The sequence below is a fragment of the Macaca nemestrina genome, chromosome X (genome assembly GCF_043159975.1).
Source record: "Macaca nemestrina isolate mMacNem1 chromosome X, mMacNem.hap1, whole genome shotgun sequence".
NCBI lineage: Eukaryota > Metazoa > Chordata > Mammalia > Primates > Cercopithecidae > Macaca > Macaca nemestrina.
This window is the reverse complement of record NC_092145.1, coordinates 57,526,452-57,553,856: the sequence shown is the minus strand read 5'-3', so window position 1 is coordinate 57,553,856 and position 27,405 is coordinate 57,526,452. Positions and strand designations below refer to the sequence as shown.

General features: G+C 38.0%; 1 protein-coding gene across 4 annotated transcripts in view; it reads left to right on the top strand.

Moving 5' to 3' along the window:
• LOC105497495 (diaphanous related formin 2) overlaps positions 1 to 18,532 on the top strand; it is a 919,069-nt gene extending 900,537 nt beyond the window's left edge. For all 4 annotated transcript variants that reach the window (XM_071089284.1, XM_071089283.1, XM_071089281.1 and 1 more), the window contains one exon: positions 12,850 to 18,532. In XM_071089284.1, coding sequence (XP_070945385.1) covers positions 12,850 to 12,914 — 65 coding nt within the window. In that variant the 3' untranslated portion in view covers positions 12,915 to 18,532. The remainder of the gene's footprint in view (positions 1 to 12,849) is intronic.
• Positions 18,533 to 27,405: the final 8,873 nt, after the last annotated feature.

Genomic DNA, 27,405 nt, shown 5'->3' with positions numbered 1-27,405 from the left:
CCTATGTATTCTTAGATGATAGAACCACCATTCTCCCAAACATATAGGCTGGGAATTTTAGAGTGATCTTGGACTCCTTTTCTGTCCTCCATGTCCAATTAATCCCTAATTTTTGTCTTGTCCTTTTAAAGTTCACCTACTGCATGATCACCAAATTGAACTATCTTACCATTTCACTCCCTATTGCGTATCTGAAGTTTAAGAGCCTTAAAATGGCACAGAAGCCCAATCTGTGTTCTAACCATCATCCCCTGCTTTTAATCAATACTGATTTTGTTTGTCGTCTTAACACACACATTTTTTCCCTCATATTTTCTCTTCCTTTCCTCACAGCATCTCCTTTTCCTGGAATATACTTTTCTTCCAGGATAATTCATCCATATCCTTTTTTAGAATCTACGACAATATTGCCTTCTCTAGAAACTCTTCCCAAAGATGCTTCCCCTAAGGCTTGGCTGAGTATTTAATTTCTGTACTCCTGAACAGTATACCCCTCATCATAGCACTCACTATAACTCTCTTCTTATTATCTTTGTATGCTAACTCCATTTGAGAGAGAACACCATGAGGCAAAGTACTGAGACAATTCATTTTGGTATCAGGGGATCCAATATAATCTAAGTTCTCAAACTGACTCGCTGAGAATTATATAGAAGAGTACAGAGAGAGCCTTAATACATTTCCATTAGACTAATTTTTAAACCAAAAGGCCACAATCACTGATCACTGCATAGTACCTGCCTTGAAAGACTGGCTCATTTATCTCTGTATCCCTCTAGCACTGTGCCAGGCACATAGTCAATGTTCAAGAAAAGATGGTTGAAATAAATTGCAGGCCAGTTTTTGGACAGAGGGAAATATGCCTGACATTGGAACAGACTCTGCTTATGACAGCAAGGCTCCTCCTCTTTCGAGTGCATAAGTCTACTCAGAACACTGAATTAAATTTCAGCAGGTTGCCTGGTAAATCTGCTGTCCTAGAAAAAAAAAAAAATGAGTGACCGGTTTTACTAGATGCATCATTCAAGCCAGGCTGGAACCTCTAGAAGTAATCTCTTTCTACCCTAAGGAACAAATCTGTCCAGACAACTGGAATCCTAAAGCAGCGAAGTAATAGAAAGCAGTCTGGCAACATTTCTATACCCACTGGATGACAATAAGAAAAATAAATAAATAGTTATGAAAGATTTTCATTGCTTCTCAAGGGCATAAAAAAATACCCTCGCCTATGATGACTTGTGAAATAGAGTTACAACCTTGATAAATTCTGACTTCTGGCTGATCTTTTTAAGTCTTTGTTTCAATAGGCTAATCTGAAAAATACTTCTATAAACATCTGTTTGCATCTAATCTCATTGCCCCAAAAGTGACTAAAAAATGTCATAGTACCATAATGAGGCTGTCTAGACTTTGAAAAGTGTCATATGATCATGATGTTAAAATCTTTAGAATTTGACTCTCACAATATTTAAAATGTTAAGCTTTTTCTCTCTATCAGGTGCCATTCTGGTCACTTTACATTATTGTCTCATTACTAAAGCCTTTGTAACTACCCTGTTAGGTAGGTATTTAATATTATTTTTATGTTCACAAGGGGAAATTAAAATGAGAAAAACATAGCTCTTAAGTGGCAGAACAAAGATGTGAACCCATATGTATGACCATACACCGAGAACTTTGACCTGTCACGCTAAATTGTGACTATCCGTTGTAAGTAGAAACAGCTTTTTGCTTAAGGCTTGTTTATTGATTTGTGTGCATGCTCTTCACATCTATCAGAAGATTAATATGGGCCAGGTACTAGATTATCTCATTTAGTTCTGTTAATACTCTTCAGTGTAAGTACCATTATTATCCCCATCTTACGAATAAGGAAACTGGTGTTTAGAAAGGTTCATTTTGCAAATGCATAAATGCAAAGTGGGCCTAATTGGTTAGGAAACAAATGAGTCTAGTAGTCTACATTAATAAGTTCAAAGACTACACATAGCAGTTAGCTTTACTTTACTCCATCGTTATAAGTGGTAAGAAAGAATATATTGCTTAGTGCTAAGGCTTCCCTTTCCACCCCACACTGCCTGCACTATGAAGGGAACATTAACCCGGAATTCATGCTTTACTAAAAATCAGTCAGTACCTTTTACCATCAAGGGACAGACTTTTTTTTTTCTATTTTTATTTGTCATTCATAGATATCATGTTGCAAAGCAATTTTGAAGTCTCATGTGATTTTATCATTGAAGTAAAACTCTCTCCAGGTGATGTAATGACATACCTCCTATTTTTTTCTGGATTTTTACCCATCTGTTTGGAGAGAGTCAATCTTTTAGAGAGAATCACTTTTTAAGACTTTAACTTTTAGAATTTATAATCTAAGATACATGAAATACCTTTATAAATGATAACTGTGTGGACACAAATTTATTCATGTTCTAAAATTTGTGAGCTGTGACTTCCGCATCAGGGAACATTCCACGGCCCTTACTGAAACACGGCAGAAAAGTGGCACCTCTTTTATATCCTTTTTTTCTTTCCATTATAGTGTAGTTAGTGATGGTATAATCAACAAGGAATTAGTTTAGTGAGTATTGGATCCTATGCTACTCTTTCTAAAACTTGAAAACAGTATGTACTTTGTAGCTAAAGACTGAGAATTTAACATCCTATCTAGATTCTGTTCTCTAGTTTGACAAATTAATCATGCTCAATGCCAAAAATTCAGATATTATAGAAATATATATATAAAAGAATCAGCTGGGGGCGGTGGCTCATGCCTGTAATCCTAGCACTTTGGGAGGCCGAGGTGGGCAGATCACCTGAGGTCAAGAGTTCAAGACCAACCTGGCCAACATGGTGAAACCCCGTCTCTACTAAAATACAAAAATTAGCTAGGCATGATGGGGGGCGCCTGTAATCCCAGCTACTTGGAAGGCTGAGATGGAAGAATAGCTTGAACCCAGGAGACGGTAGTTGCAGTGAGCCAAGGTCACACCACTGCACTCCAGCCTGCATGGCTGAGCGAGACTCTGTCTCAAAAAAACAACCAAAAAAGAATCATTCCACCATTCATAGGTAGCCACTATTTTTATTGGTGTATATCTCTCTAAACTTTAAAAATTATAATGTTATAAATTATATTTTTTTCAAAAATAAGATTATGACATACTCTTATAACTTGCCTTTTTCACCTTATCATATGGACCTCTTTTTATCAAGTACCTGTAGATCTATGTAACAATTTAGATTGACTGCATAGTATCTCAATGTAGGTTCCCTGTTTTGTCTAATCCCATGATTGACATATTGGCTATTTATGATTTTCATTAGTATAAACAATGCTGCAAAAAACATCAGTGTATGATGATCTAGATTTATACATTTATCCGATAATGTGAGGACTGACTTTGTTCCAATAGATGTAAATGTCAGGAATGATTCTTTGAGACGTCTTATATGAGAAGCAAGTTGCTAGGTTAGTAGCCATTTTTATTCATGTACAGGCTCAGCCTGGCATTCAGGTTGTGCATGGATTACATTAGACACTAGAATTACAAAGGAACTTGTGCCAATTATGAATATGGAATCGAGAAGCTGTGTTTTAACTGTGTCCTAATTGTTCATATTTAAAACAACTGCTGACTGGCTCCTACCTTAAGGGACAATTTATATTTTAAAACAATGTCACCGACAGTTGTTAAAGTGTGTGTGATATTAACCATACAGGTTGCCTTTGTTCATACAACTGGTTAAGTAATTAAGCATGGCTAGCATGGGGAACACTGCTAATGGGAAGCACCTGTTTATAGACTCTTGCATTGTAAGCTGTAGGTTAAGTATCTTTTTCTCCTCAGAATCATAGGCAATGGTATATTTCTGTGATCTGGTTCTTTGGGAAATGGAGACGTCATGCAGGGTGAATGAAGGACTGCCATTTCTGCCTTACTGCTGAAACTAGCGAGCCTGCATATCAAGGGTACCTGGGCTTCCTTAAGCTAGAGAGTTGGACTGACTAAGCTAAAACTTCCATCATCAGCAAGAAGTACGTAGCCCAGACCCAAGAGATGGGTTGCACATGTTAAAAACAAAAAGAGTAGGTATATGGTCTTAGAGTGATTCAGAAACAAAGGCAGGTGACAGGTAAGTGTATTCTAAGTCAGCATATCAGCAACAAAGTTCAGGCAGATCACAAACAACTGCTTCAGAAAATGACAGAGGATTGTCCATCATATGCTCAAAGTTAGAGAAATGGCTGATGCCTACTATTCTTAGTCATAGGCACATATGCCACACATGGAGTAGAAAGGCACAGAGATGACAGGCGGTAGTAATGAATTGACCTTGTAACCACCATGCCATTTAACAGCTAGTTTATTCTCCACCAACCCAAATGGCTGCTTGAGCTCTCACCCTGCCAAACACTCCTGGCCCAGGTTATTGCAGTCTGTGCCTTGATTGGCTTTTCTACTGTCACTCTTGATACTATCTAGGATATCTAGGCTTCAACAATAGAACCTTTTTGGAAGATTTCAGAGAGCCCATTTTTGCTCACTTTTTAAAGCAGAACTCCTGTTTTCTATGTAAACGCTTCAAGATTTAAAAAAAAAATAGAATTAAAATTAAAATTACCTGTTTATTGAAACAGTTGTCACTCTGTCTTAGTTCTAATAACTACAAGTCCAGTCAGTATGTTTTATTTCATTATTTTCTTCCTTTTCTTAGAAAATAAAGGTTAAATATGTATAGGCATTCTGGTTCTCCCTTTATACATTCATTGCTTTTCATACCCTCCTTGCAAATAGGAAACATGTAGTCATTAAATAGCAATATTCGAGAATTAGAACTCCCTTTTTCTACTAATCAGAAATTAACAGCTATCTTTCTGTTTCTTCTTGTTGAAAAACCCCTATCTTTTAAGGCTTCACTGGGATGAAGTTTTCCCTGACTCCCAACTCCTGTACTCAAGGGATATGATTTTTCTCCACTCTGAACTTCCCTTGTACTTAAAATGCAATGATGCTACAAGGGACAATATAGTTAGTTTCATGTTCTAGTTGTTGGTACATTTATCCTTTCTACCCTAATAACGTATAAGGGTGCCTGTTCAGGTACCCTGCAGATAGCTTATGCAGTAACAATGTATGGATAGACAGAAGAAAGCCTTTCTTTTCCTTGTATTAATGTCAAAATACATTCCCTCTATGAAAGCAGCAGAGCTGAAGGTGAATTCAAGGATCAGTTTCTGATTCGTTGTAATGATTGGATGATTAATCAACAGACAAGTTTCTAGAAACTGCTATGTGTAAGCCACTATCATAGACACCTGGAGCATCTCTGTTATAGTTTGTGTGGTTTCTGTTAGCTTGCTCTTCAATGTAAGTTTCACATATATAACTTCCTTGGAAGCTTTACTAACTATTGCCTAACTTTCTTCATGTATTTATTTGTCACCTTTGTCTGTATTTTCTAGATTATGCAGGCATCCTCATCAGACTTTGAACATCATAGAGAGAAAATCTGTCTTACAACCCAATTCCATTCTCTAGTAAAGAAGCAAACATAATGCATGGCTCATGTACAAAACCAAGGACATCTTAAAAAATCTATTCACTAGCTTTGACATTGAGTCCAAAGATAATCAATAGCAAGGTCTGTGGCAGTTGAAATACTGAACAATACACTGATGTAATTTTTTCTGAACCATTCTTTTCTAAGATTTCTTGAAATGCCCACGTTATCAATTATGTAAATGCCAGTCATTCAGAACCCCAAGAGGTTGGCTGTACATGTTATAAAAATATCATGTTTATGATAGATAAAAGTAAGGATTGCATATTTTCTACATTTGTAGTTTAATGTGGATATGTTTTTAATGCCTTGAAATAACATTATTGTACTATGTGATTTTACTTTTATCAGGTATTTCAATCTTCCTAAAGTTACTATAATTGAGTTTGTTTGATAATGTACCTTTATATTAGTACGAGACTTGATAGTTTGCAAAATATGAGGTTCATAATAGAGATAGAGAGTAGAGTTACTACCTGGCAGGGAGGATAAGAAGAAAGTGAAATATAGAAAAGTGATTTAATCTCACTACTGCAGTTTTGTAAAATATAATTTGTTTTTCCCCTAGCACAGCAGAGTTTCATGCTGATAACAAGCTACTGAATTAATAAATCCATTGCAACTATTGAGATTTTTCCTTTAATAGCATAACGAATGCTGAGCACTAAGAAAAGGAAAGGCGTTCTTTGTACAGAAGTTACCTCTAGCAGATCTACATCCCTATGCATGGGAAAAATACCAACATCATACCGTGAACAATATCAATGTGAAAGTAATCTGTGCATCTCAATTAGAATACTGTATTTTCTACACAAAAGCACTCTGTTTGGTGGAACACATTTGCTTATTTTCCAATTGGAAAGACATTTAGGGGTCTATTTTGTTATCATTACATGTGTTTAAGTCCAATTACAGTTAATGGGAGACGTGTGTCTATAGTCACAGTAGCCTCTGAACTATTTCAACATTATTGCTTTCCATTACCATCCTCGTTAAAATAACTTTCATTTCTTCTACCAAACTGAACTACCACAGTAATCTAGGTTTCTGTTTTCTTTGCACGGATTTATTTGCATGTAATGAAGGATACAGATTACACAACATGACCTGTTTCTAGTTTGCACATTATAATGTCATTGAGATTAGAATAGGTCTAGAACTATTTAATTGTTAAGTGGAGGTAATCGATTGGCTTCTAGACAAGTACCCACTGGGTTTGTTTATCTAGCTGTGTTATTTTTAAGTTGTTTTGGGATTATAGCATGTAGAGTTCTAAAATGTGTCCTAAAAACTACATAGTTTAAATGAAAATGTAAGTAATGGAGGTTTAACTCCACCAGATATTAAAACATATCATGAGGCTGAAATAATGAAATCAGAAGCTATTGGCACAAAAATATGGAATAATCTCAATATCAATGGAACAGAAACCCTAGTATAGCAATTTAATATATGATAAAGGAGTTATCATGAATCATTATAGAAATTTCATGATTATTCAACAAATAGTGCGAGGACAGCCCATCTCCTCTTTGTAAGAAAAAAAAAGAAACAAACTGGTGTGCAAACTTACATGACATCGTATAACAAAATGAATTACAGATCATTTAAATAGTTAAATATAAAATAAACAAGAGAAACCTTAAAGAGCAAGAACTCATATAGTTGAATGTCACATGTCTCGGGCTAGAGAAAAGGACTTTCTAAGCTTAAAAACAAAGAAACAAATCACAGTGTAAAAGATTGATAGATTTAGTTTCATAAAAACAACAACAAACAATGAAACCATATGTTCCTAAAAACCTACAACACAAAATAAATAACAATCAACAAGCAATCAACAAACTAAGGAAAATATTTCTAATAAATATTTCAATTGTTTAGTATCCCTAATATGTACCATTTAAAATAAAAACAAAAGCAGAAACCTAAGATCCCAATAGATAAATGGGCAAAAGACACGATCAGTACAGAAAGGAAGACATATGAAAAGTTCCACCTAATTAGTATTTGAATAAATGCAAAAAGAATGAATCAGATGCAATTTTTTCACTTTTTATATTAGCACATTTTAAAAAGATTAATACCTAATGAAGAGATGAGATACACAAATTCATATATTGCCAATTGGATTTAAATTAATACAACTATTCTGGAATACATTTGGACTTACTTTTGCATACCCTGACAATGCCACTTCTACATATGGCATTTGTAAAGACGTAACTATCATGTTCCAGAATTTTACTGACATGGAACATTTCTACAATACAATATTAAATGAAAAGGTAGAACACCAAACTGCATATGTAGTTTGAGCTCAGTATATATATATATACACATATATATACACACACACACACACACACACACACACACACACACACACACACAAAAGACACTATTCTGGTCACAGTGAGGAGAAAGAATCTAGTCAACTAGTAGAGCAATTGGCTGTCCCCCACAAAGAGATTAGGCTCAAGCCTAATTTGGCTGCCACCTTGCAGTCATTTCTGGTGAGTAAGAAACTATATCCAAGTCAGGATTTCTAAAATCACAGAGAAAAGCATAAATAAAACCATTTTGGACACAAGGGGGAAAAAACTTAAGTCCATATGAGATGATTTCAGTATAACAGTCCAAAATAAATCATCTTTCTCTCATCAGTGCTTGGGATGCAAATAGCTACTCCATGGAAATTTTTGGAAGCAACATAAAAAAGTTTTCTTGGTTTCCTTAGTCTAAGCTGCAGTAGACCCAGACCTCCACTCGCTCTTTGCTAGAAACAATGCCTGACCACTGACGGTAAATCTGCCACATCATCACTTTCAAAGGGCTTTGGAGAAAGCAAAGCTCATTGTAAATTACAGAAGATTTCTTTTACTTTGTTTTCTAGCCTACTAATTGGCATTAAAATGGGATATTTTGTAACACTATGTATATAAGGGTCATAGACTTCATTTATGTTATCCTGCTGTGAGGGACTAGTAAATAATGTTAGGTCAACATTGGTATCTCTACATGCCTATGAAACACCATAGGGAAAGAAACAGCCTTCCCCTAGGCCACAACAGATGGACACCTAACCTTGTGGGGAATGAATAATGGACATGGCCCTTTTATAACAGTTTTTTTCAATCCCAAGTTTACCTCCTCATGCCATATTCAAGATACAGCCTTGTGCTTTTGGCACTCACTCACTGTGTTAGAGGATTGTTTGCACACTCCCAGGTTACATAATGCAGGCTTGAGTCCTCCAGTCTATCTCATGTCACATTGTGTTTAAGCTTTATCTGTACTGTGCTTATTCCCAGTTATTTCACTTGACAAAGTTTTCAGTAAGAAGGAAATTAATGATGTAGATTTAGGTGTGGATCTGAAACTTTGTGACATTCAGGTATTTTGTGGATGATGTGCTTTGTACATCGTTGCTGAATAAATGATTGCATGAATGAATTCTAAAGCAATACTATAATGGGTTTAGTCCATTTACTGCAGAACTCAGTTAGGAAGGTTTTGAGATGAATGCCAAATCAATTTATGCTTAGAAAAGGCATAAAGCTTCTTATATGACAGCAGGGAAAGCCTTGACATCTGTGTGAGCTGGTTAACCTGATATTCAGAAGCTGCAGAACCATGTTTAAGCTGGGCCATGGTTTTATAGTTTTTTTTTGGTGAAAGATTTGAATATTACTTTTGTTTTGGCCATGCTTTCTCCATAAGATGCACATTTTCTTTCTTTCTTTCTTTCTTTCTTTCTTTCTTTCTTTCTTTCTTTCTTTCTCTCTCTCTCTCTCTCTCTCTCTCTCTCTCTCTCTCTCTCTCTCTCTCTCTCTCTCTCTCTCTCTCTCTCTCTCTCTCCTTCCTTCCTTCCTTCCTTCCTTCCTTCCTTCCTTCCTTCCTTCCTTCCTCCTTTCCTTTCCTTTCCTTTCCTTTTTCCTTTCCTTTTTCCTTTCCTTTTTCCTTTCCTTTTTCCTTTCCTTTTTCCTTTCCTTTTTCCTTTCCTTTTTCCTTTCCTTTTTCCTTTCCTTTTTCCTTTCCTTTTTCCTTTCCTTTTTCCTTTCCTTTTTCCTTTCCTTTTTCCTTTCCTTTTTCCTTGATTGATTTCTCAGGCTTATTGCTGCATTAATCCTCATGTTTACAAACATTAGAATCCCTTAATGAATTCTTAGACCATAATGTGTTAGTCTATGAAGAAAAATGACTCAGATGAAGAATATGACAACTCATGTTACCCCATCCTCCAATCAAGTGTGTTTTTCTGTATTTCATTGCACAATGTCCCCAAGAAGTATACATACATAGACAGACCCTCCTCTTCCATTTTTCTCTCTTTGGTTTCCAAAAAGATAACAGGCAGATTGGAAGGGATGCCACTACTTGTTAACAAAGCCCCCCATATAATCTCAGGTAAATACATGTGTTGTCAACGATTGACTTTTTGAAGGAGAAGCCTGTATTTTTTTCGCCTAAACTATACTAGTATTAGGAGAATGAGACTAGTTAGAAAAGTGAATTGGATTCAGGCTGGGTCTCATGGAGCTCTCAGATCATATCACATGAGCACCCAGTTTCTCCACCTGTTTCCAAAGAGGACATACAACCATGTCCACTATCACCCAAATTAATGTATCACTTCTGGCAGCAATCATATCTAACGTTTGCCCTTTTCTCATAAATGTGATGCCAGCTATGAGTCCTGACCTTATGAGGGCCAGGCCATGGCTTTTTCCCCATTAGTTTTTAATACTATAAATATAAAAGTTGTATTTCAAACAATTGAGTGATATTCAATCTCTACTTAAAAGAAGACATGACTCCAAACATGGAAGTCATCATCATTAGATTGCTAGCCATTAGAATGTGAAGATAAGTGAAACCAAATTTACACACACAAAAACACGCAGAGTATAAGAGCGTGTGTGTACATATATACACACACACACACACACACATATATTTATAATTATATATATGTGTGTGTATATGTTTGTTGGTTTTTTTAACTAAATTAGTTTTAACATACATACAGAGAGTTGGAAATAAAAGGTCCAGATCAGCCATTGCTGCTATTGTTTCTAATGATATTTTTTTCATAAAGGTTGTAGGTTGACATTATGAAAATGTAAGTGGCAACTTTTACAGAATTGCTTCTTATAATTATCTCATTAATATTGGGACACATTAGACATCCAGAGAGGTGTGGGAGGTAGAGGCAAAGAAGAAAAGGAGAAAGGAAAAAAGGGAGGGAGAAAATCTAGAATAATTATGTTTTGTGCATGTCAAAAGCTGCATTTAGGCTCTGACCTCAATGTTTATCCTGCCTTGCAAAAGCTTCCATGTCTTTTCGTCAGTTTGTTTTGACTTGAAACTTTGTTTTCTCATACCAGATGACACCAGTAAGTTGCACATTGATGTGAAGCCTTACATCCCATCATTTGTTGCTGCAAAGCTGGGTTTTTGGATGTGGTACTTGTCTTGGACCTAGTGGGTAGTGAGTGATGGTGTGGGGTGCCAGTAGCATTACTGAAGTGAAGTGTGGATGCCTGTTGACCTTAGTGTGTAGGACCACCAAGGCACAAGTCTTTTTTCAAGTCAGCATGATCCTCTGGGAATGCTACCATCATTCTCATGTCTGGTAGCTTTAACACCAAACACTTTCATGCTAGCAATGCAATGGGAACCATTATATTGTAATCTCATTTTTAAATGTTTTCTAAGAAGTAGAAAACCAATCTGTATGCAAACCAGTGACATCTAAGTAATAAGTCCTTTATTCAGGAATGTTATCTTCACATTTTTAGCTGAATTGTGATCTATATCTCAAACTAAATAATGGATTTTTTAATGGTATCTTCAAAAGGATACCCAAATAATCCATCACTCAGATATATCTCTGAGTAGAGAAAATGCCTTTCTTTCTTTCTCACCTCTCAGTGATATTATTGCATTATGAAGCACTCAGTAGGCTTTAAGTTTATGGCTGGTTGGCTCAGGACACTCATACCGTGGTGTTAATGAGGCTGGGGTCATGGAGGCCCGTTAGCTTTCCTCTGCCTGCTGACCACAGACTACCGGGAAATCAGTCAAGAGATGGTAGCACAGACAAGAAAGGCACCATGGCAAAACCTCAGCAGTTCTGAGTTTTTCCTAGCCATATAACAGGCAGGATGTGTTAGTTGGGTGTCATCATCTCAAGGAGGAAATGAGTAGCAGCTTGGGAGGCCCCAACCTTCACCTCCGAACAAAGCAGGTCTGACATTTAGGCATTAACTTTGCATTATAATCCCCCATCATACCATTGATTTGCTGTGTAACCTTCATCACTGAAGCACAGATAATAGGATAGAATGAAATGGGCTTACCTCCCGGGGATGTTGTGTGAATTAGCAAATTAACGAGTGTAAAGTGTTAGCATTTATGTAAGTGCTGGTGGTTGTCATTATTTCTAGGGACCTAGTCTCATTCTAAATAGAGAATCTAAGTATATTATGCTTTTGTCAGAAAGGGATTTTCACCCACATCAATTGCATTTAAGCGGAGCATAAAACAGAGGTGATAATAACATAGTAGTGATCATTGCAATGCAGAGCTGTAAACCTTTTCCCTATTAAAGCTAGAACTATTTTCAGCAACTTTCAGTGCTTTTAAACTTTGTTTTCCAAGCTTTGTTATCTCTATAATAATTATTCTTCCTGTGACGGGAGGTGGGAATGGGACCTAGAATAGGTCCTATTCATTATTCATTCCCATAATGACTATATATTGAATTTTTTTACATCATACAATCAAGCAAATTTCGTAGCTAGTGTGATTGACACATACTGCAATCATTGTAAAAAATAAAAACTCTTTTCTGCTCTGCCCATGCTGGTGTCCTCTAGAGGTAGCCAACATACAGATTGAAAACTCATGGGGAATTGAAGTGCTTTCCAACAAAAGGCGCTGTATATAGATCTTTTCAATTTAACATCTTTACCAAAGAATTTTGTTGTTGCCTGCTATTTCCAAGGGGACTGTGCTTGAGAGAATGCTTCCATTTCTTTTATCACTCTGACTTCGCTTACCAAGAAAAAGTCATTTATTGCTGATTGCAGAACTCTTGAACTCAGCCGGGCAGCTGCCGCATGAACTCCTCAGATCTGAGTTCCTTGTTACTTATTTACATATTCATTTGAAGTGATTTTTCAGGACTATTTGAAAACCTTTCTCAACCTAACATCATGTAATAGCAAAGATCTAAAGCTTACCATGCTTTTGGTTCTTTTTCACTTTGTCTTACAGATAACAGACGAGTACCTTTGGAAAGGTCACGCTCTCGCCACAATGGAGCTATCTCATCTAAGTGATTCCTGATGCCAAAGAATATGAAAATATTTAAGTAAACAAAATGATGCATTTTGAGAAGAACAAAGTGTGCACTCAGCGGCTGGAAAGGGAATAAGTGCATTTCTGCAAAGATCAAGATAAGCTGGATGAAGTAGTGTGCATTTGTAATACTATTGCAAGACTCCTCCCACAATTATTCTAATCTGAATACAGTTATCAGGATTGCAAAATGTGTTCCATTTTAGTGTAAAGATGTGTATCATTTGTAATTGTGTGTGACCTGACTGTGATGATGAAAGTGTAAGAAATTGAAGAGTTCTAAGGCTTTCAAAAACATTCAGTCTGTCAAAAATTTAAAATCTTAAATGTGTAAGTCACCCCCACCAAAAACAAAAGAGAAGAAAAAGAATAGAAAGTATTATCCAGTGTCAGCTTCCAATTCCTGTTACATATGTAATAGAAAAGGGCCAAGAAAAATATACATCTTGATTTGGAGAGGGGCTAATATTATGCACACTGTAAGAGAAGCCATTTTGGAAATTCATGAAAGTACTGCTCCACCCCAGTTGAGTTATTTAGAATCTTATCTCAAGTGAAAGCTGATGGATTCATCTGCTTTGGCTGAAATTAAACTTATCATTAGTCTAGCTAGCATTTCAGCATGATATTGCAAGCACTTCTCATTGCTAAAAATAAACCAAAGTTTAACCGAATCAGTTAGGGAAAGTGATTTAAACTTTATTTAAAGAGGTATTTTCTAATTATGCACAGATATCTACTTTATACAAATACTTTATATGGCTATTTTTGAGAAAACCCTCACATTTTAATGTTTATGCTAGGGATGAACCTGAAAATTCTATTACCTTTATTTAGATTTCAAAGACAAATATTGATTCCTATGCTCTGTGGTTTATTTCTTTTTTCTATTGCTTCTTTCTCCCTTGAGTCCCTTGAAGGCAGGGAATAGAATTCTAGAAAACCTGAGAGGAAAAAGAATTCTTTTTGCAGGAGGCAGCAGAAAACTGTCTAAAAGGTCAATTGTTTTATCTCCCTTTCTACTCTCTTTCCAATTTCACTTTGGTGGTCTGAAGAAGAAAAAGAAATTTTATGTATGTATGTGTAAATATGTGTATATATTTATATCTCTTGCTACAATAATTCCAACTAAGTGAACTTCTCAATTATCATCATACTTACTTACCTTATATTAACAAATTAAAATGATGCTGCCAAAACAAGTCTAGCAGGGAAAACAGGTTCTACATTTTTCTTAAATAGATTAGGGAGTAAAAGTTATACTTAACTTGTCTATTATTTTAAAATATACATTGAAATAATGTGGTATAACTTCTCTGGAGTGCAATTTTAAGTCTAATTCACGCAGATGATTGTGATTATTGTAAGAAATTTCTTACATGTATATTTCTTATAGAAAATACTGTTTCTACTCATTCAAAGCACATTGTAGATATTCAGAGAGAAGAACAAATGGCTGGCTTGGCAAATCCCCATCTGAGATAAAGTAAACAAGTGACCAGCAGCTTACAGATTCCTTTATATAGATGTATAATGATTCAAACTGCTGCCTTTGCCTCCAGTGCATCCTTACTTAGGTATTATACTTTAAAAAGCTCTGAAGCTGCTACAATAGAGAAAGCAAAAAGGGTGACAGTATCTGAGATTTTACAGTTCTATCCGATCTGAAAACACACATACACAAACGCACACATGTGCACACACACATTTAAGGGACATATCAGTTACACTGTTTTTTAACAACAAAAGTTTAGGTTCTAATTTATGTAAATACGTAATATGTGTATTTTTGACTTTACAATGTCTTTTCTGAAATCTTCGTGGTATGGCTTTTTTAATTCTTTTGACAGCTTATCAGTCTGTAGGAGAGTGATTTTGAAAATGTTAACCCTGACTAAAATTTGGGAGCATATGCCTAGCTATATTATCAAGCTGGTCAAGGTAGAAATACTGATATGTATCACCTTTTCCAGACGCAAACTTGCCTTATTTTCTAGTTTGTGAACAAGAACGAATGAAGTACTATTATTGATAACTTATATATTTTTATTTAGAGCAAATCCCACTTGCTTTTCACAAACATTAAAAAAATTTTCAGGGTCTTTCATGAAGTTCCAATAATAGAGTTAAAAGGTTTGTTTCCCAGATTTATAATGGTCCTGCTCTAGCCATTTGCAGTTTTGTTTTAGATTGAAAAGTATCACTAAAATAACTATATAGTGACATTTTTAGTATGAAACCAAATTACACTAAGGTCTTTTGTTGGCCATATTACTGCCACATGTGAGAAGCACCATTTATGCAGATTTTCTTCAGAATATTTTTTTAAAGGTACAGAATTCTTAAAATATTAACTAATTGCATCCATCTCCTTTGGCTGCTGTAACCAATTACCAATATGATGGCTTAACACAACAGAAACTTATTTGCTTACATTTCTTGAGGGCAGCAAAGCCATGCTCCCTCCAGAGGCCCTAGAGGAGAATCTTTCCTTGCCACATCCACCTTCTGGTGGCTCTTGGCATTTTTTGGCTTATGGCCACATTTCTCTTTCTGCTGTGTCTTCACATCACCTTCCTCTGTGTACCTAATCTCCCTCTGCCTCTGTTTTATAAGGATCCTTATTATGACTTATAGAGACTACCCAGATGACTCCAGGATAATCTCCTCACCTCATGATTCTTAACTTAATTACATCTGCAAGGCCTCCTTTTCCAAATAAGATAACATTCACGGGTTTTGGGGATTAGGATGTGGCTATATCTTTTAGGAAGCCACTCTTAGCCCACCCAAGTCTGCCCTCTGGCCCAAAATTTATGTCTGTCTCATGTGTAAAGGACATTCATCCCATCCTAACATTCCCAAAAGTCTCAACCCATTTTGGACTCAATCCTAAGTCCAAAATCTCATTCAAATATCATCGGTTCAAAGGTTCCAAAGCTTATTATTTAGATAATCTAAATCAGGTATGAGTGAAACTCTGGTATGGTCTTTCCTGAGGCAAAATTCCTCTTCCTCTGAGAACCAGTGAAACAGAAAAGTTATCTGCTTTCAAATTACAATGGTGGGCACAGGCATAGGATAACGGTTACAGACATTTCTGTTTCAAAAAGGAGAGAATGGAAAGTGGAATGGAGTCTCCTGTCCCAATCATTTTCAAAATCTAGCCAGACAAATTTCTCTTCTTATATTTCAAGACCTGGCAGTAATCCTCTTTCTCAGTGCTCCACCCTTTGGGCCTGTAGCTCTTCTTTCTTGGACTATGGATTGGGCCTCTGCCTCTGTGCCTGTGGCTTGCATTTCTTCCTGTGTTCCCACACTTGGGCCTCTGCCTCTGTACCTGCAGTTCTGCTCTCAGGATGGTGCTTCCTTTATCTTGAAGGGTAGCACGTGTTTGCAGCTGAGTAGTTTTATCAATGGGTTTCCTACCTGTAGACTTTTGGCAGTCTCACAATCTTCTTTCATTTTATTCTGTCCCTGTCCCTTTTAGGCCCAGTTGGAAGTGTTTCTGCTGGTATAGCATTCTCAAAAACCTTGTGGGTCTTCCATGTATGTCACATTGATTCACACATTCAGAAAAGAGGGTCCTCACAGATTTTTCCTGAATAACCCCATCTCTATTCTTGGCTTCTGTTGAAACAGTCAAATAAATCCACAAGTTAATGCCTAACCTCTTCAGCACTAGCCAAAGGTTGTCAAGACACACCCTTGGGCTTATCTCCAGAGCACACTTTTCTAACAGTGAATCTCCTAATTTTAGCATCCTTTTTTTTGCAATCTGAATAGGCTCCGAATTTACCCAGTTATCAGGTACTGATTCCTTGTCCACTTATATGGTTCTTTTCTCTTAAAAAAATGTTTTTTAAATTTATTAGAGATGACGTCTCACTCTGTCACCCAGGCTGCAGTGTAGTGGTGCAAACATAGCTCACTGTAACCTCAAACTCCCAGGCTCAAGCGATCCTCCTGCATCAGCCTTCCAAGTAGCTGGGTCTACAGGTGCATGCCACCATGCCTGGCTAATTTTTTGCATTTTTTGTAGATGCTTGATCTTGCTATGTTGCTCAGGCTGCTCTCGAACTCCTAGCCTCAAGCAATCCACCCATCTTGGCCTCCTAAAGTGCCAGATTACAGGTGTGAGCCCCCATGCCCAGCCTCTTTTGTCAATGTATCTCTTTTCTGTCTTATTTTACTATAAGCACTAAGAAGAAACTAAGCTATACCTCTAACACTAGACTTGAAAATTTCCTCAGCTAAACATCCAAGTTCATCATTTATTCTACTTTTCACACTACTGTACTAGACAATTTAGATAAACTTTTTGCCACTATATGACCAGGATTCCCTTTCTTCCATTTTCCAATAAAATCTTCATTTCTTTCTAAACCATCACTATAAATGCCTTTAACATTCACACTTCTACCAACTGTCTGGTTAAGGCAATCTAGCTTTTTCTATCACACCCACCACAATTCTTCTAGTCTCTACCCATTATCCAGTTACAAAGCCATTTTCACATTTTGAGACATTTGTTACAGAAGTACCCAATTTCCCAGTTCCACAATCTGTATTAGATTCCTGTGGCTGCTGTAACAAATTACCCTCAAGCCCAGTGGCTTAAAACAATAGAAATTTATTATCTTGTTGTTTTGGAGGCCAAAAGTCCAAAATTGAGGGGTTGGCAGGGCTGAACTTCTTCTGGAGACTCTAGGGGAAGCATTCTTCCCATGTCTTCCAGTTTCTTGTGGCTGCCATCATTCCTTGGTTTGTGACTGCATCTCCCTCTGCTCTGTCTTCACATCACTTCCCCTCTGTATATATGATCTACCTCTGCCTCTCTCTTAAAAAGACACTTATGATGGGATTTAGGGCCCATCCAGATAGATTACCCATGTTAATTCCCTTATTCCAAGATTCTTAATTACATCTGAAAGGACCTTTTTTCCAAATAAGGTACTATCACAGGTTCCAGGGATTAGGATATTGAATATATTTTTGGGGGGGCGGGGGCACCGTGCAGCTCACTACAGTACTCATTGCACATAAATGAATTTTTCACTTTTTAAGATGCATTCATGGTGCTCAAACCAAATCGAAGTTTGTCTCTAAAAGCTACTGTCTGCACAGGCTACTGCATGCTTTGTTGTTAAATGGATGGATAGGCTATTCTAAATTTTGGTTGATACTTTTGCCCCCATGGCCAATTAACTTGAGAAAAATAATCGATCCCAACTCTGTGCTCTGATGTACCTCTTCTGCCCCTTTTTTGACGCCTTTGACCAGATGCCTTCTATGGTTCACAATACAGGCACAAAACTACCTCTGATACAGAAGGGTTCTTTACAAGCTTATTTTAAATACCGTGAATCCCTTACCTGAAGGGAGAGGTGAAAGCAAAGACTGCTTTGAGTGGGTATTGAGGGAGATTGTGTCCATACCAAGCCACCCTGAAGAAGTATTTCACTTGCAGTAGAACTGTGGATTTGTGCTCTCGTTTCACCTTGGAATAAACACCTATCTCTAAGCAGGACCAAGAATGACTTGCAATCTATATGTAATGGCTACTTACTTATTCAATAAAGTTAAGATATACATTAAATGTTGTACTGCCTATGATAATTAAGGTTAAACACAAGTGAAAAGGCATGAACTCTGAGGAGTCAAGACAGGATATGAGAACATTCTAGGAGGAGAGGCCTCAACCAAAGAGAAGTGCAGGAGTGTTTTTGTATGGGTCTGGTCAGGTAGAGATCATGGGATCATATTAAAAACATACTTGTAGGAATCATAAGGTTTTCTTTAGCACTGCTTGCTAGAGTAGTGGAGATACTGTGCAACTGAAAAGTTTAGAAACATCAGAAGGGTGATTTACATGCTCCAGAGAAACTATTTCAACAGAAAAGGTTTTGGTTCTGTTTTGTTTTGTTTTGGTATTGAGTATAGAATTAAGCAAGTGGGCTTCAAATGCTCAGAAGGGTAAAAATCTGGAATGAGTAATAAAAGGACTGTAGATTATTATTTTCTGGAGAGCCTTCAATAGAATATCTCATCATGGGTGGGGTGACTTGAAGATGAAGATCTGGAGAATGTAATAACCAGGTCTATAAATAATACGATCTGAAACATTTGTTTCCAAGGCAAACCAAACACCATTGTTTCCCTTGGAATGGTTTACATCAGGAATCAAATACATTGGCGTTTTCTCCCCGCTCAGACCCAAATAGGCAAATTCCTTAATAGGAAGTCTGCAAACGTTAGTATCCACAACTAGGAGAATTTGAGCCTAAGGCCAGAGCTCAAAGGAAAAATGGAAATCCAGAAATTAATATATATGCAATACATGTAACATGCTATATAGTTTTGATTTACAATAAAAATAAAGCTATAGCCAAATATCTCATTTACAGACTGAATTTATTTAAATGTCTAGAGTCCCATTGGCCACAAATAAAATATTATTACAGGTAGTGTCCATTTCAGCAAAAACAACTTGCAAATATATGAATTATGCAAATCACAACTTTGTTCCTAGTTCTTGGAGATGAGCCAGAGTTCAATCTTTAGTGATGATGACCTTATATCTTGGATAATAGCAGTTCAGCTAATATTTTCACCTATATCTTGGCTAATTGAGGTCCAGCCATCACCTTTTGATGTTTATGGGCAAAGTGTAAGCACTATTATCATATTATTTGACATAATAATAAATAAATAAAACCCCTCAACTTCTCTACTTTGTTAAAGTCTGCCTTCACCCCCACTCCCCAGTGGGGCTATTCTCATCACTGAGTGTCCATTTAATGGAAGTTGCTTTTTCAGGACACAATTATGAATTAAACATAGCTCCTGGCTTCAAGATCTCACAGTCTAGTAGGAGATGGGATATGTACAAACAGAATTGTAATTCAAGGTAGAAAGAAACTGATTGATATTGAAACTGATATAAGGCCTGTGGAGGTTCAGAAAAAGCAAGAATTTAGTTTTAGAGAGGTGGGGTGGTTATTGGGTGGGAAGCTGGGATCTGTGTAGATTTTGTGGAGTGGCTGGCATTTAAACTGAAATTTAAGAGGTAAGTAGATTTGGATCTGTGACACTGTTAGTCATTCAGTCAGTATTTACTGAGCACCTATTGTGTGCCACACACAATGCCAGGCTTTATGACAGTGAACCAGCTAGATGTGGTTCAAGATCTCATGGAACTGACATCTTTTTGAAGAGGGAGGGAGGGAAGGCATGAGCCGAGGTATAAACTTGGAACCTTGGTGCATACGCACAGAATATTGAACAATTCTGTTTGACTAGAGTGCAAGGTCCATGAATCACAGCAGTGGATGTGTGGTTTGGGCTTCTTGATTCTGTACAGGATAGGGAAATATTGAGGGGTTTTGAGCAAAGAAATTATTTGGAGCATTGAAGGAAGATGACTCTAGAAGCTCTATGTAGGACAGGTAGAGTGCGGAGAGGCCACAGAAGACCAACTTTGTTGGGAGTTTATTGCAATAATACTTATAAGAAATGAGGCCCCAAACTGGGGTAGCAGTTTTCAGTGGCACCACAGATATGCACAGCCGCAGCTCTGAGGCTTGCTATGATCCTTTTTTTTTTTTTTTTTTTTTTTTGAGACGGAGTCGGAGTCTCGCTCTGTTGCCAGGCTGGAGTACAGTTGCATGATCTCGGCTCACTGCAACCTCCACCTCCCGGGTTCAAGCAATTCTCCTGCCTCAGCCTCCCGAGTAGCTGGGACTACAGGCGCATGCCGCCACACTTGGCTTTTTTTTTTTTTTTTTTAGTAGAGATGGGGTTTCACTATGTTGCCCAGGCTAGTCTGAAGCTCCTGAGCTCAGGCAATCCACCTGCCTCGGCCTTCCAAGGTGCTAGGATTACTGGCATGAGCCACCACACCCGGCTGCTATGATCCTATTATCTGTACTGTCACATGGCTCATGCAAGCTTTATATGCAAGTAGCATCAAATCACAGAGACATGGAGCAGACAGGAGAACATGATTTCTGCAGAACTTATTCAGTAATATTATAGTGATTATGGTAATAAGAGCAAGGGTAAGATCTCTAGGTTGCTTTCTTTTCCTTTCCTTTCTTTCCCCATCCCCTTCAGTTCCCTTCCTTTTTCTTCCCTTTTCTTTTCTTTCTTTTCTTTTCCTTTCTCTTCCTTTTTTTTTTTTTTTTTTAAACAACACTGAAAGCCAAAACATTAAATGGCCGTTCAAAGAAACAAAAAACTGACAAAGATTGAGTGGACATTAAAATATACTGATTCAGTTTTGGTTTCATACTGTCAGGAAAGAAATTTAGATAAAGTATAATTTATGGGAAAAGTTTCAGTGAGTTCATAGCTAGGCCTTCTTAAGTGTCTGGTTAATATTTTAAGCTGTACATTTAAGAGGCTCTTGAACAATTACTATTCTCTAAAAGAACAGCAGATTCTCCCATTTTACTATGGTCCCAGTAATCTCTTAGACTTTCAAACTGTGCCCAAGTCTATTCCCTTTATGCTAAATGCCTTTCTACTCAAATGACTCTAAGACTTCCCTCCTAGGACATTCAGACGCTGGGTCATGTGACATTGAATAGCTTTGTTTTGGCTAATATTGTGTTATTCAAGAATGAGGCCTGTTTTATGAATCTGCTGTATCTCCTTCCACCCCAAATACCTTGTGTTGCCATCCCTCCATTTTCCTACAAAAACTCAAATATCACGATGGGAATTAAATTGAAAATACCTAAGTACTATGAATTTTCTTTTTGAACAAGTCTCGGAAACCTATGGCATGTAATAGCACAGTGGCCCCGACTTTTGGACAAAAGTCGCGTAATGGAGTGCTTTATGTGGCTGAACAACTGGTGGCACTTAATGATGGTGCTTGAGGGAAAGAGGGAGGGGAAATGAAAGGGGTCATGTACTAAGGCCCCTGGCAGAATTCAGTATAATGATAAAAATGAAAACGTCTTCCAGATGTCAATGACTTTTTTACTTCAGAGCATCTGTGATAACAAAGCTGACTTGCTATGACCTTACGTCGTGTAGTACTTGGTATTATTGTAAGGACTTCACTCTTGACATCCATTATCCATCCTCACATTTCCTCTCAGTCTACAAACATCTTTAAGGTTCCACCATACTATTAAACAACAACCTTCAAGCTGTGACTCTTGACAAGGCTACCAATGACCTACCTAACTGCCAAATCCTGTGAATGCTTCTGAATCCTCATCCCACTTATTTTCTCTCATGTCTTCCACCAAGTGTACCTAGCCCTGTCTTCCCCTACCTCTCAGAAAACTCATTCCCCTTTCTCATTGGTTGTCTTCAAATGACCCCTAAATATAGGCATTCTTTTATTTCACTAGGTTTTGGGAGAACAGGTAATGTTTGGTTACATCGGTAAGTTCTTTAGTGGTGATTTCTGAGATTTTGGTGCACCCATCACCCGAGCATTGTACACTGTACCCAATTTGTAGTCCTTTAGTCCTCACCCCCCGACCCTTCCCACCAAATCTTCAAAGTCTATTGTATCATTCTTATGAACAGGCATTACTGTTAGTTGCCTTCATTTGTGTTTTTGTCACCTCCAGTGTCGTCTTAGCCACATCCACAGCTTCAAGAATTTCTTTCATGGAGATGACTCTGAGATCTTTCCTGGACCCCAAAACCACCTTCCCACCGAAAAGGATAGCTCACCCACTAAACTCCATATACTCCCCACCAAATATGTTCTTCTCCAGCAAACTTATCTTTCCATCCAGGTCACCTGTCTCAGTATTGGCACTAGCCTTTTCCCAATTTCTATAGTTAGAAACTCCGGAAGCATTTTGTATTATTCCTTCTCCCCTAATATCCAGCCAGGCACAGAAGTTGCTCTCCCTGTTTCAGTCTCTTACCTCTTCAACCCATTCTTCACACTCTAGAGAGAGCATCCTAAAATGCCTTTCTTGGCCCACTTCGAAAATCTTTGATTGTTCTCCTTAATTAACGAAACCAGGGCAGCCTTCAAAGGTCTCAGGAGCAGACCCAAACATAACTTTCACGCCTCTTCTACCTCATTCCTTAAGCCATGCCACACAGGATTTATCACTGGAACATACCAATACCAAACATATGATTACATCACTAACTGTGCATATACCTTCATGCCATTATACACACATGCACTTTGCTCTGACTGTTACGGCCTCCTGCCCAGCCTCACCCTTTTTCTCCTATCAATCCTTCAAGGACCAATGCCTTTCTGAAGCCTTTCTTAATTTTTCTTCCCCCATTAAAATAAATTGTGTTATCAATGCTCCCACAGCAATTTGTTCATACCTCTATTCTGGCCTTTATTTCATTCTGCCTTCTACTATAGTTCGTTGTCTGTGTCCTTGACTAAAGTGTAAGTTCCTTGATGGCAGTGACGGTCTCATTCATCTCTGGGCCTTTACACAAAGCAATTGCTCAATGAATTAATGTGTAGTGTCAACTTTCAGGGAATTAAACAAATGAAAAGGAATGTTTGCTACAGGTAATGGAAAATCATAGGTAATTTCCTCATCCAGGTGAGAACATAGCCTTCATCACTGTCCTGGGAACTGAGGACCTGCCTAAGGTCAGCATTAAGGACAAACTCCCCAAACCGTGTTTGGCTGGAAGTTGACTTTAGAGGAGTACTTTCAGGAGGTGAGGATGGATTGAAGACAAGTAGGAAGTTTTTTTTTTCCCTCCAAGGTCAAGCTTTTAACAAGTGTCTGCAATGTACACTGAGGGATTTGGCTGTACTCCAATTATGCTAATATGTTTTATATATGGGCCTCCAGCATCCAGGAACCACCTCCCTCAACAATTTAATAAGTGTAAATATCAAGGCAGAGTTGTAAATGTGGAACTTATTTGTAATGTACCAACCTTGTTATTATCAAATGTCACAGGGTATAAGTCATGGCAATTATGCTGCTTGCTTTTTATTACATTTATTTTACTTTTTAAAAGTGCAGTATATCCTCATAAGCTTCTCCTATTCTGCCCTACCTAAGGAACCTAGTGTGCCTGTGTGTTCTGGAGTCACAGAAGGCAGAAAATTTAGAGTTACAGGATTAGTGGGCATCCCTAGTAAGAAAGGGACCTCGTGAATCATTGACGCCCCTCATTGACACTATACCTCTACATTAGGCTTCACTGTGTATCTCAACAATTCAAGTTGTGAGACCTTGTGAGTTTCTCCATACAAAAGATTTCATGATTTAAAGCACAGAATGGTTCTTTCCTCCCCCCTCCTGCCATCCGAGCATGCAGATGTGTGTGCGTGGTTCTGTCATGGGAAAGCTGGTCATTTTGCACAAAGCCTTCAAACTCGATCGGCCAGCTTGGTGTGATACAGTTCAGAGTCACCTCTTCAGTGGTCTATTGGCAGGTGAAAGTGAGGGGAAGTGGGCCTGATTTTTCTGGTTAGGACCAGAAAGGCATCCACTATATCCAGCACATAATTCTCATTTCCCAGCAGTCTCTTTCTCCTCCCACTTCTTACTAAATTGCATCAACCACTCAGAAGGGGAAGGGTGGGTGAATCTCTTCCTCCATATAACTAAGCATTCCGTGGCAATAGTCCTCTTTTCTTGTAGAGGAGTCCTAGCCTATCTGCAGGCTTCAGCAGGCTTCCCTGGTATCAGGCAGAAAACCTGCCAAGCCAGAGAAATCTGTTGGCAAGTAGATCTGTTTTTAAGGGGTTTGAAAAGTGCCACTGCTTTCAAAGTTTCCTCGAAAGAGAAGGACCAAAAAAGGAAAAAGTAATACTTCATCCTTGCTCCTAGGAGATACTTTAGTAGTCTTATTTCCCCTAAATCAAAGCACCCTCCTTTGTTTTTGGTTTATGATCCAACAACCATGTAAACAATAAGCTATTCATCTCTCCATCATTCATCCTACAAATATTCATTAACATCTACTGCATGACAGGCATTATGCTAGGCACTATATACTAGCAAAAGTAGACACGTTTTAGGTCTTCGTGAGCTTAATCAAGTGGAGCATGCCAATGGTAAAGAAATCAATAGGTGATTACAGTTGTGTTTAGTGCTTAGAAGGAAAGACTATTGATATTGTAGGAGAAAATAATGGGGTGTGTGTGTGTGTGTGTGTGTGTGTGTGTGTGTGTGTGTGTTGGAAAGGAAAGGGGCCTAAGTTACACTGGGTGGTCATGAAAGTCCTCTCTGAAGAAGTGATATTTAATTAGAGACCTAAAGGATGAGTAGGAGTCAGCCAGCACATCGGGGCCTATTGTGGGGAGGGGGGATGGGGAGGGATAGCGTTAGGAGAAATACCTAATGTAAATGACGAGTTAATGGGTGCAGCACACCAATATGGCACATGTACACATATGTAACAAACCTGCACGTTGTGCACATGTACCCTAGAACTTAAAGTATAATAATAAAAAAAAATTAAAACTGAGTAATTGTGTAGTCAATGTAAAGGAAGTAAAGTCCATATAATGGGATAGTGTATCTGTCAGCTTTTGCTAGGTTTGTATGATGGTTAAAAACACCCCCCAAACCTCAATTAGCAAAGGTATGCTGTGGCAGCCACAGGTCATCTGTGGCACTGCTTCATTGTGTCTTCTTCATTCTAGGATCCTGGCTGAAGGAGGAGCCCCTTTTTTTGGACATGCCAATCTTACGGCAGAGGGAAAAGAGCAAAGAATGCTGAACCTTGCCACAGCTTTCAATCTTCTGATCATATGTAGTGGAAGTTACTTTGGCTCACATCCCATTGGCCAAAGCAAGTTTTATGACCAAGCTCATATCAGTTCATCAGGGCACGTGGCAGGAAGCAGGAGGAAAAGGCAATCTATAGAAACAATAACGCAATCTGCCACAGCCCTTGTCTGAGTTCCACCTATACCTCTTACTAATAGACGTTTCAAATCTTTCACTAACTTCTCAGGGCCTCAGTTTCCTCACCTCTACAAATAATGTTTCAAACAACTGAAGAGAACCTAAGATGGTTTTTCCAGGGTCAGAGATAGCCCTCAATTTAGGAAGCAACTTGGGGGAACTGAAAATATATCATCTGGAATCTGAGGTTTCTCTACATTTACCTGTGGCATTTTCTTTCAATTACAATGATACAAGGAAGGCGAGTTTTAGCATGCTACCTTGGCCACTAACTAGCTATGTGATCTTGGACAACTTACTTAAATTCTGTGAGCTTTGGACTATTGTAAGGATCGTGTAAAATAATATATAGGACGAGTACATTTTGTGTATTTTCTGTATTACAATGCCATAAACATACTAATCATTATTATAATTATCTGACTGCGATAATCACCTCTACTAAGATCCAAAAAGCTGTCTCTCGGCCAGCCACGGTGACTCACGCCTGTAATCCCAGCACTTTGGGAGGCTGAGGCGGGCAGATCACCTGAGGTCAGGAGTTTGAGACCAGCCTGGCCAACATGGTGAAACCCTGTCTCCACTAAAAATACAAAAGTTAGCCCGGCATGGTGGTGGGTGCCTGTAATCCCAGCTACTCAGAAGGCTGAGGCAGGAGAATCACTTGAACCTGGGAGGCGGAGATTGCAGTGAGCCAAGATCTTGCCACTGCCCTCCAGCCTGGGCAGCAGAGCAAGACTCGGTCTCAAAAATAAAATAAAATAAATCTGTCTCTCATACTCTCAATCCCATGTTTCACCCAGCCACCTCAAGCTCGCCATGTCAAAAATCAAACTTATTTTCCCTCTCAGGCAGTCCCCATTCAGTTCCCTCTCCAGACTTCCTGATGTCTATCACTGGCACTGATGTGCTTCTCATTGCCAAGGTCAGAAAACTTCACGTTATCTCTTGACAGCCACATCCCTACTCAGTTCTATCACTTCTCCTTCCACGGTATAGTTTACATTTCTCTCTTTCTGATTTCAAAGCTACCACCTAAGCCCAGAGCCTAGCACCTCACTCCTTGATTAATACACTAACTATTCTTACGGCCTTTAATTCACCCCAGCTCAAAGCAGCCTTTTGATGATCTGATTCCTGTGCTCAAAATCCTGCAGCAGCTCACCAGTGAATAAATAAAGTCCATACTCTTCAGCTGAGTGGCTGACATCCTTCAAAATTTGGCCTGGCCCACTTTTTCCAACCTTTCTTCTCACTCTTACCCATATACACCTTCTGCTGCAGCAGTACTGACCTAACTCACCATTCTCTGAAAATCTCCAGGATCTAGAATAGCACCGTCTGGGAGAAAATCTAATGCAAGCCACAGATATGATTTTAAATCATGTAGCACCTTCATTTTTTTAAATGAGAAACAAGTGAAATTCATTTTAACGTTTCTATTTTCCAAATATCATTTTCACATGTAATCCATCTAAAAATGAATAATGAAAAATTTTACATTTGTTCATACTATGTCTTCAACAATCCATAAGTATTTCACACTTCCAGCACATCTCAATTTGCACACACGAGCCACATGTTCAGG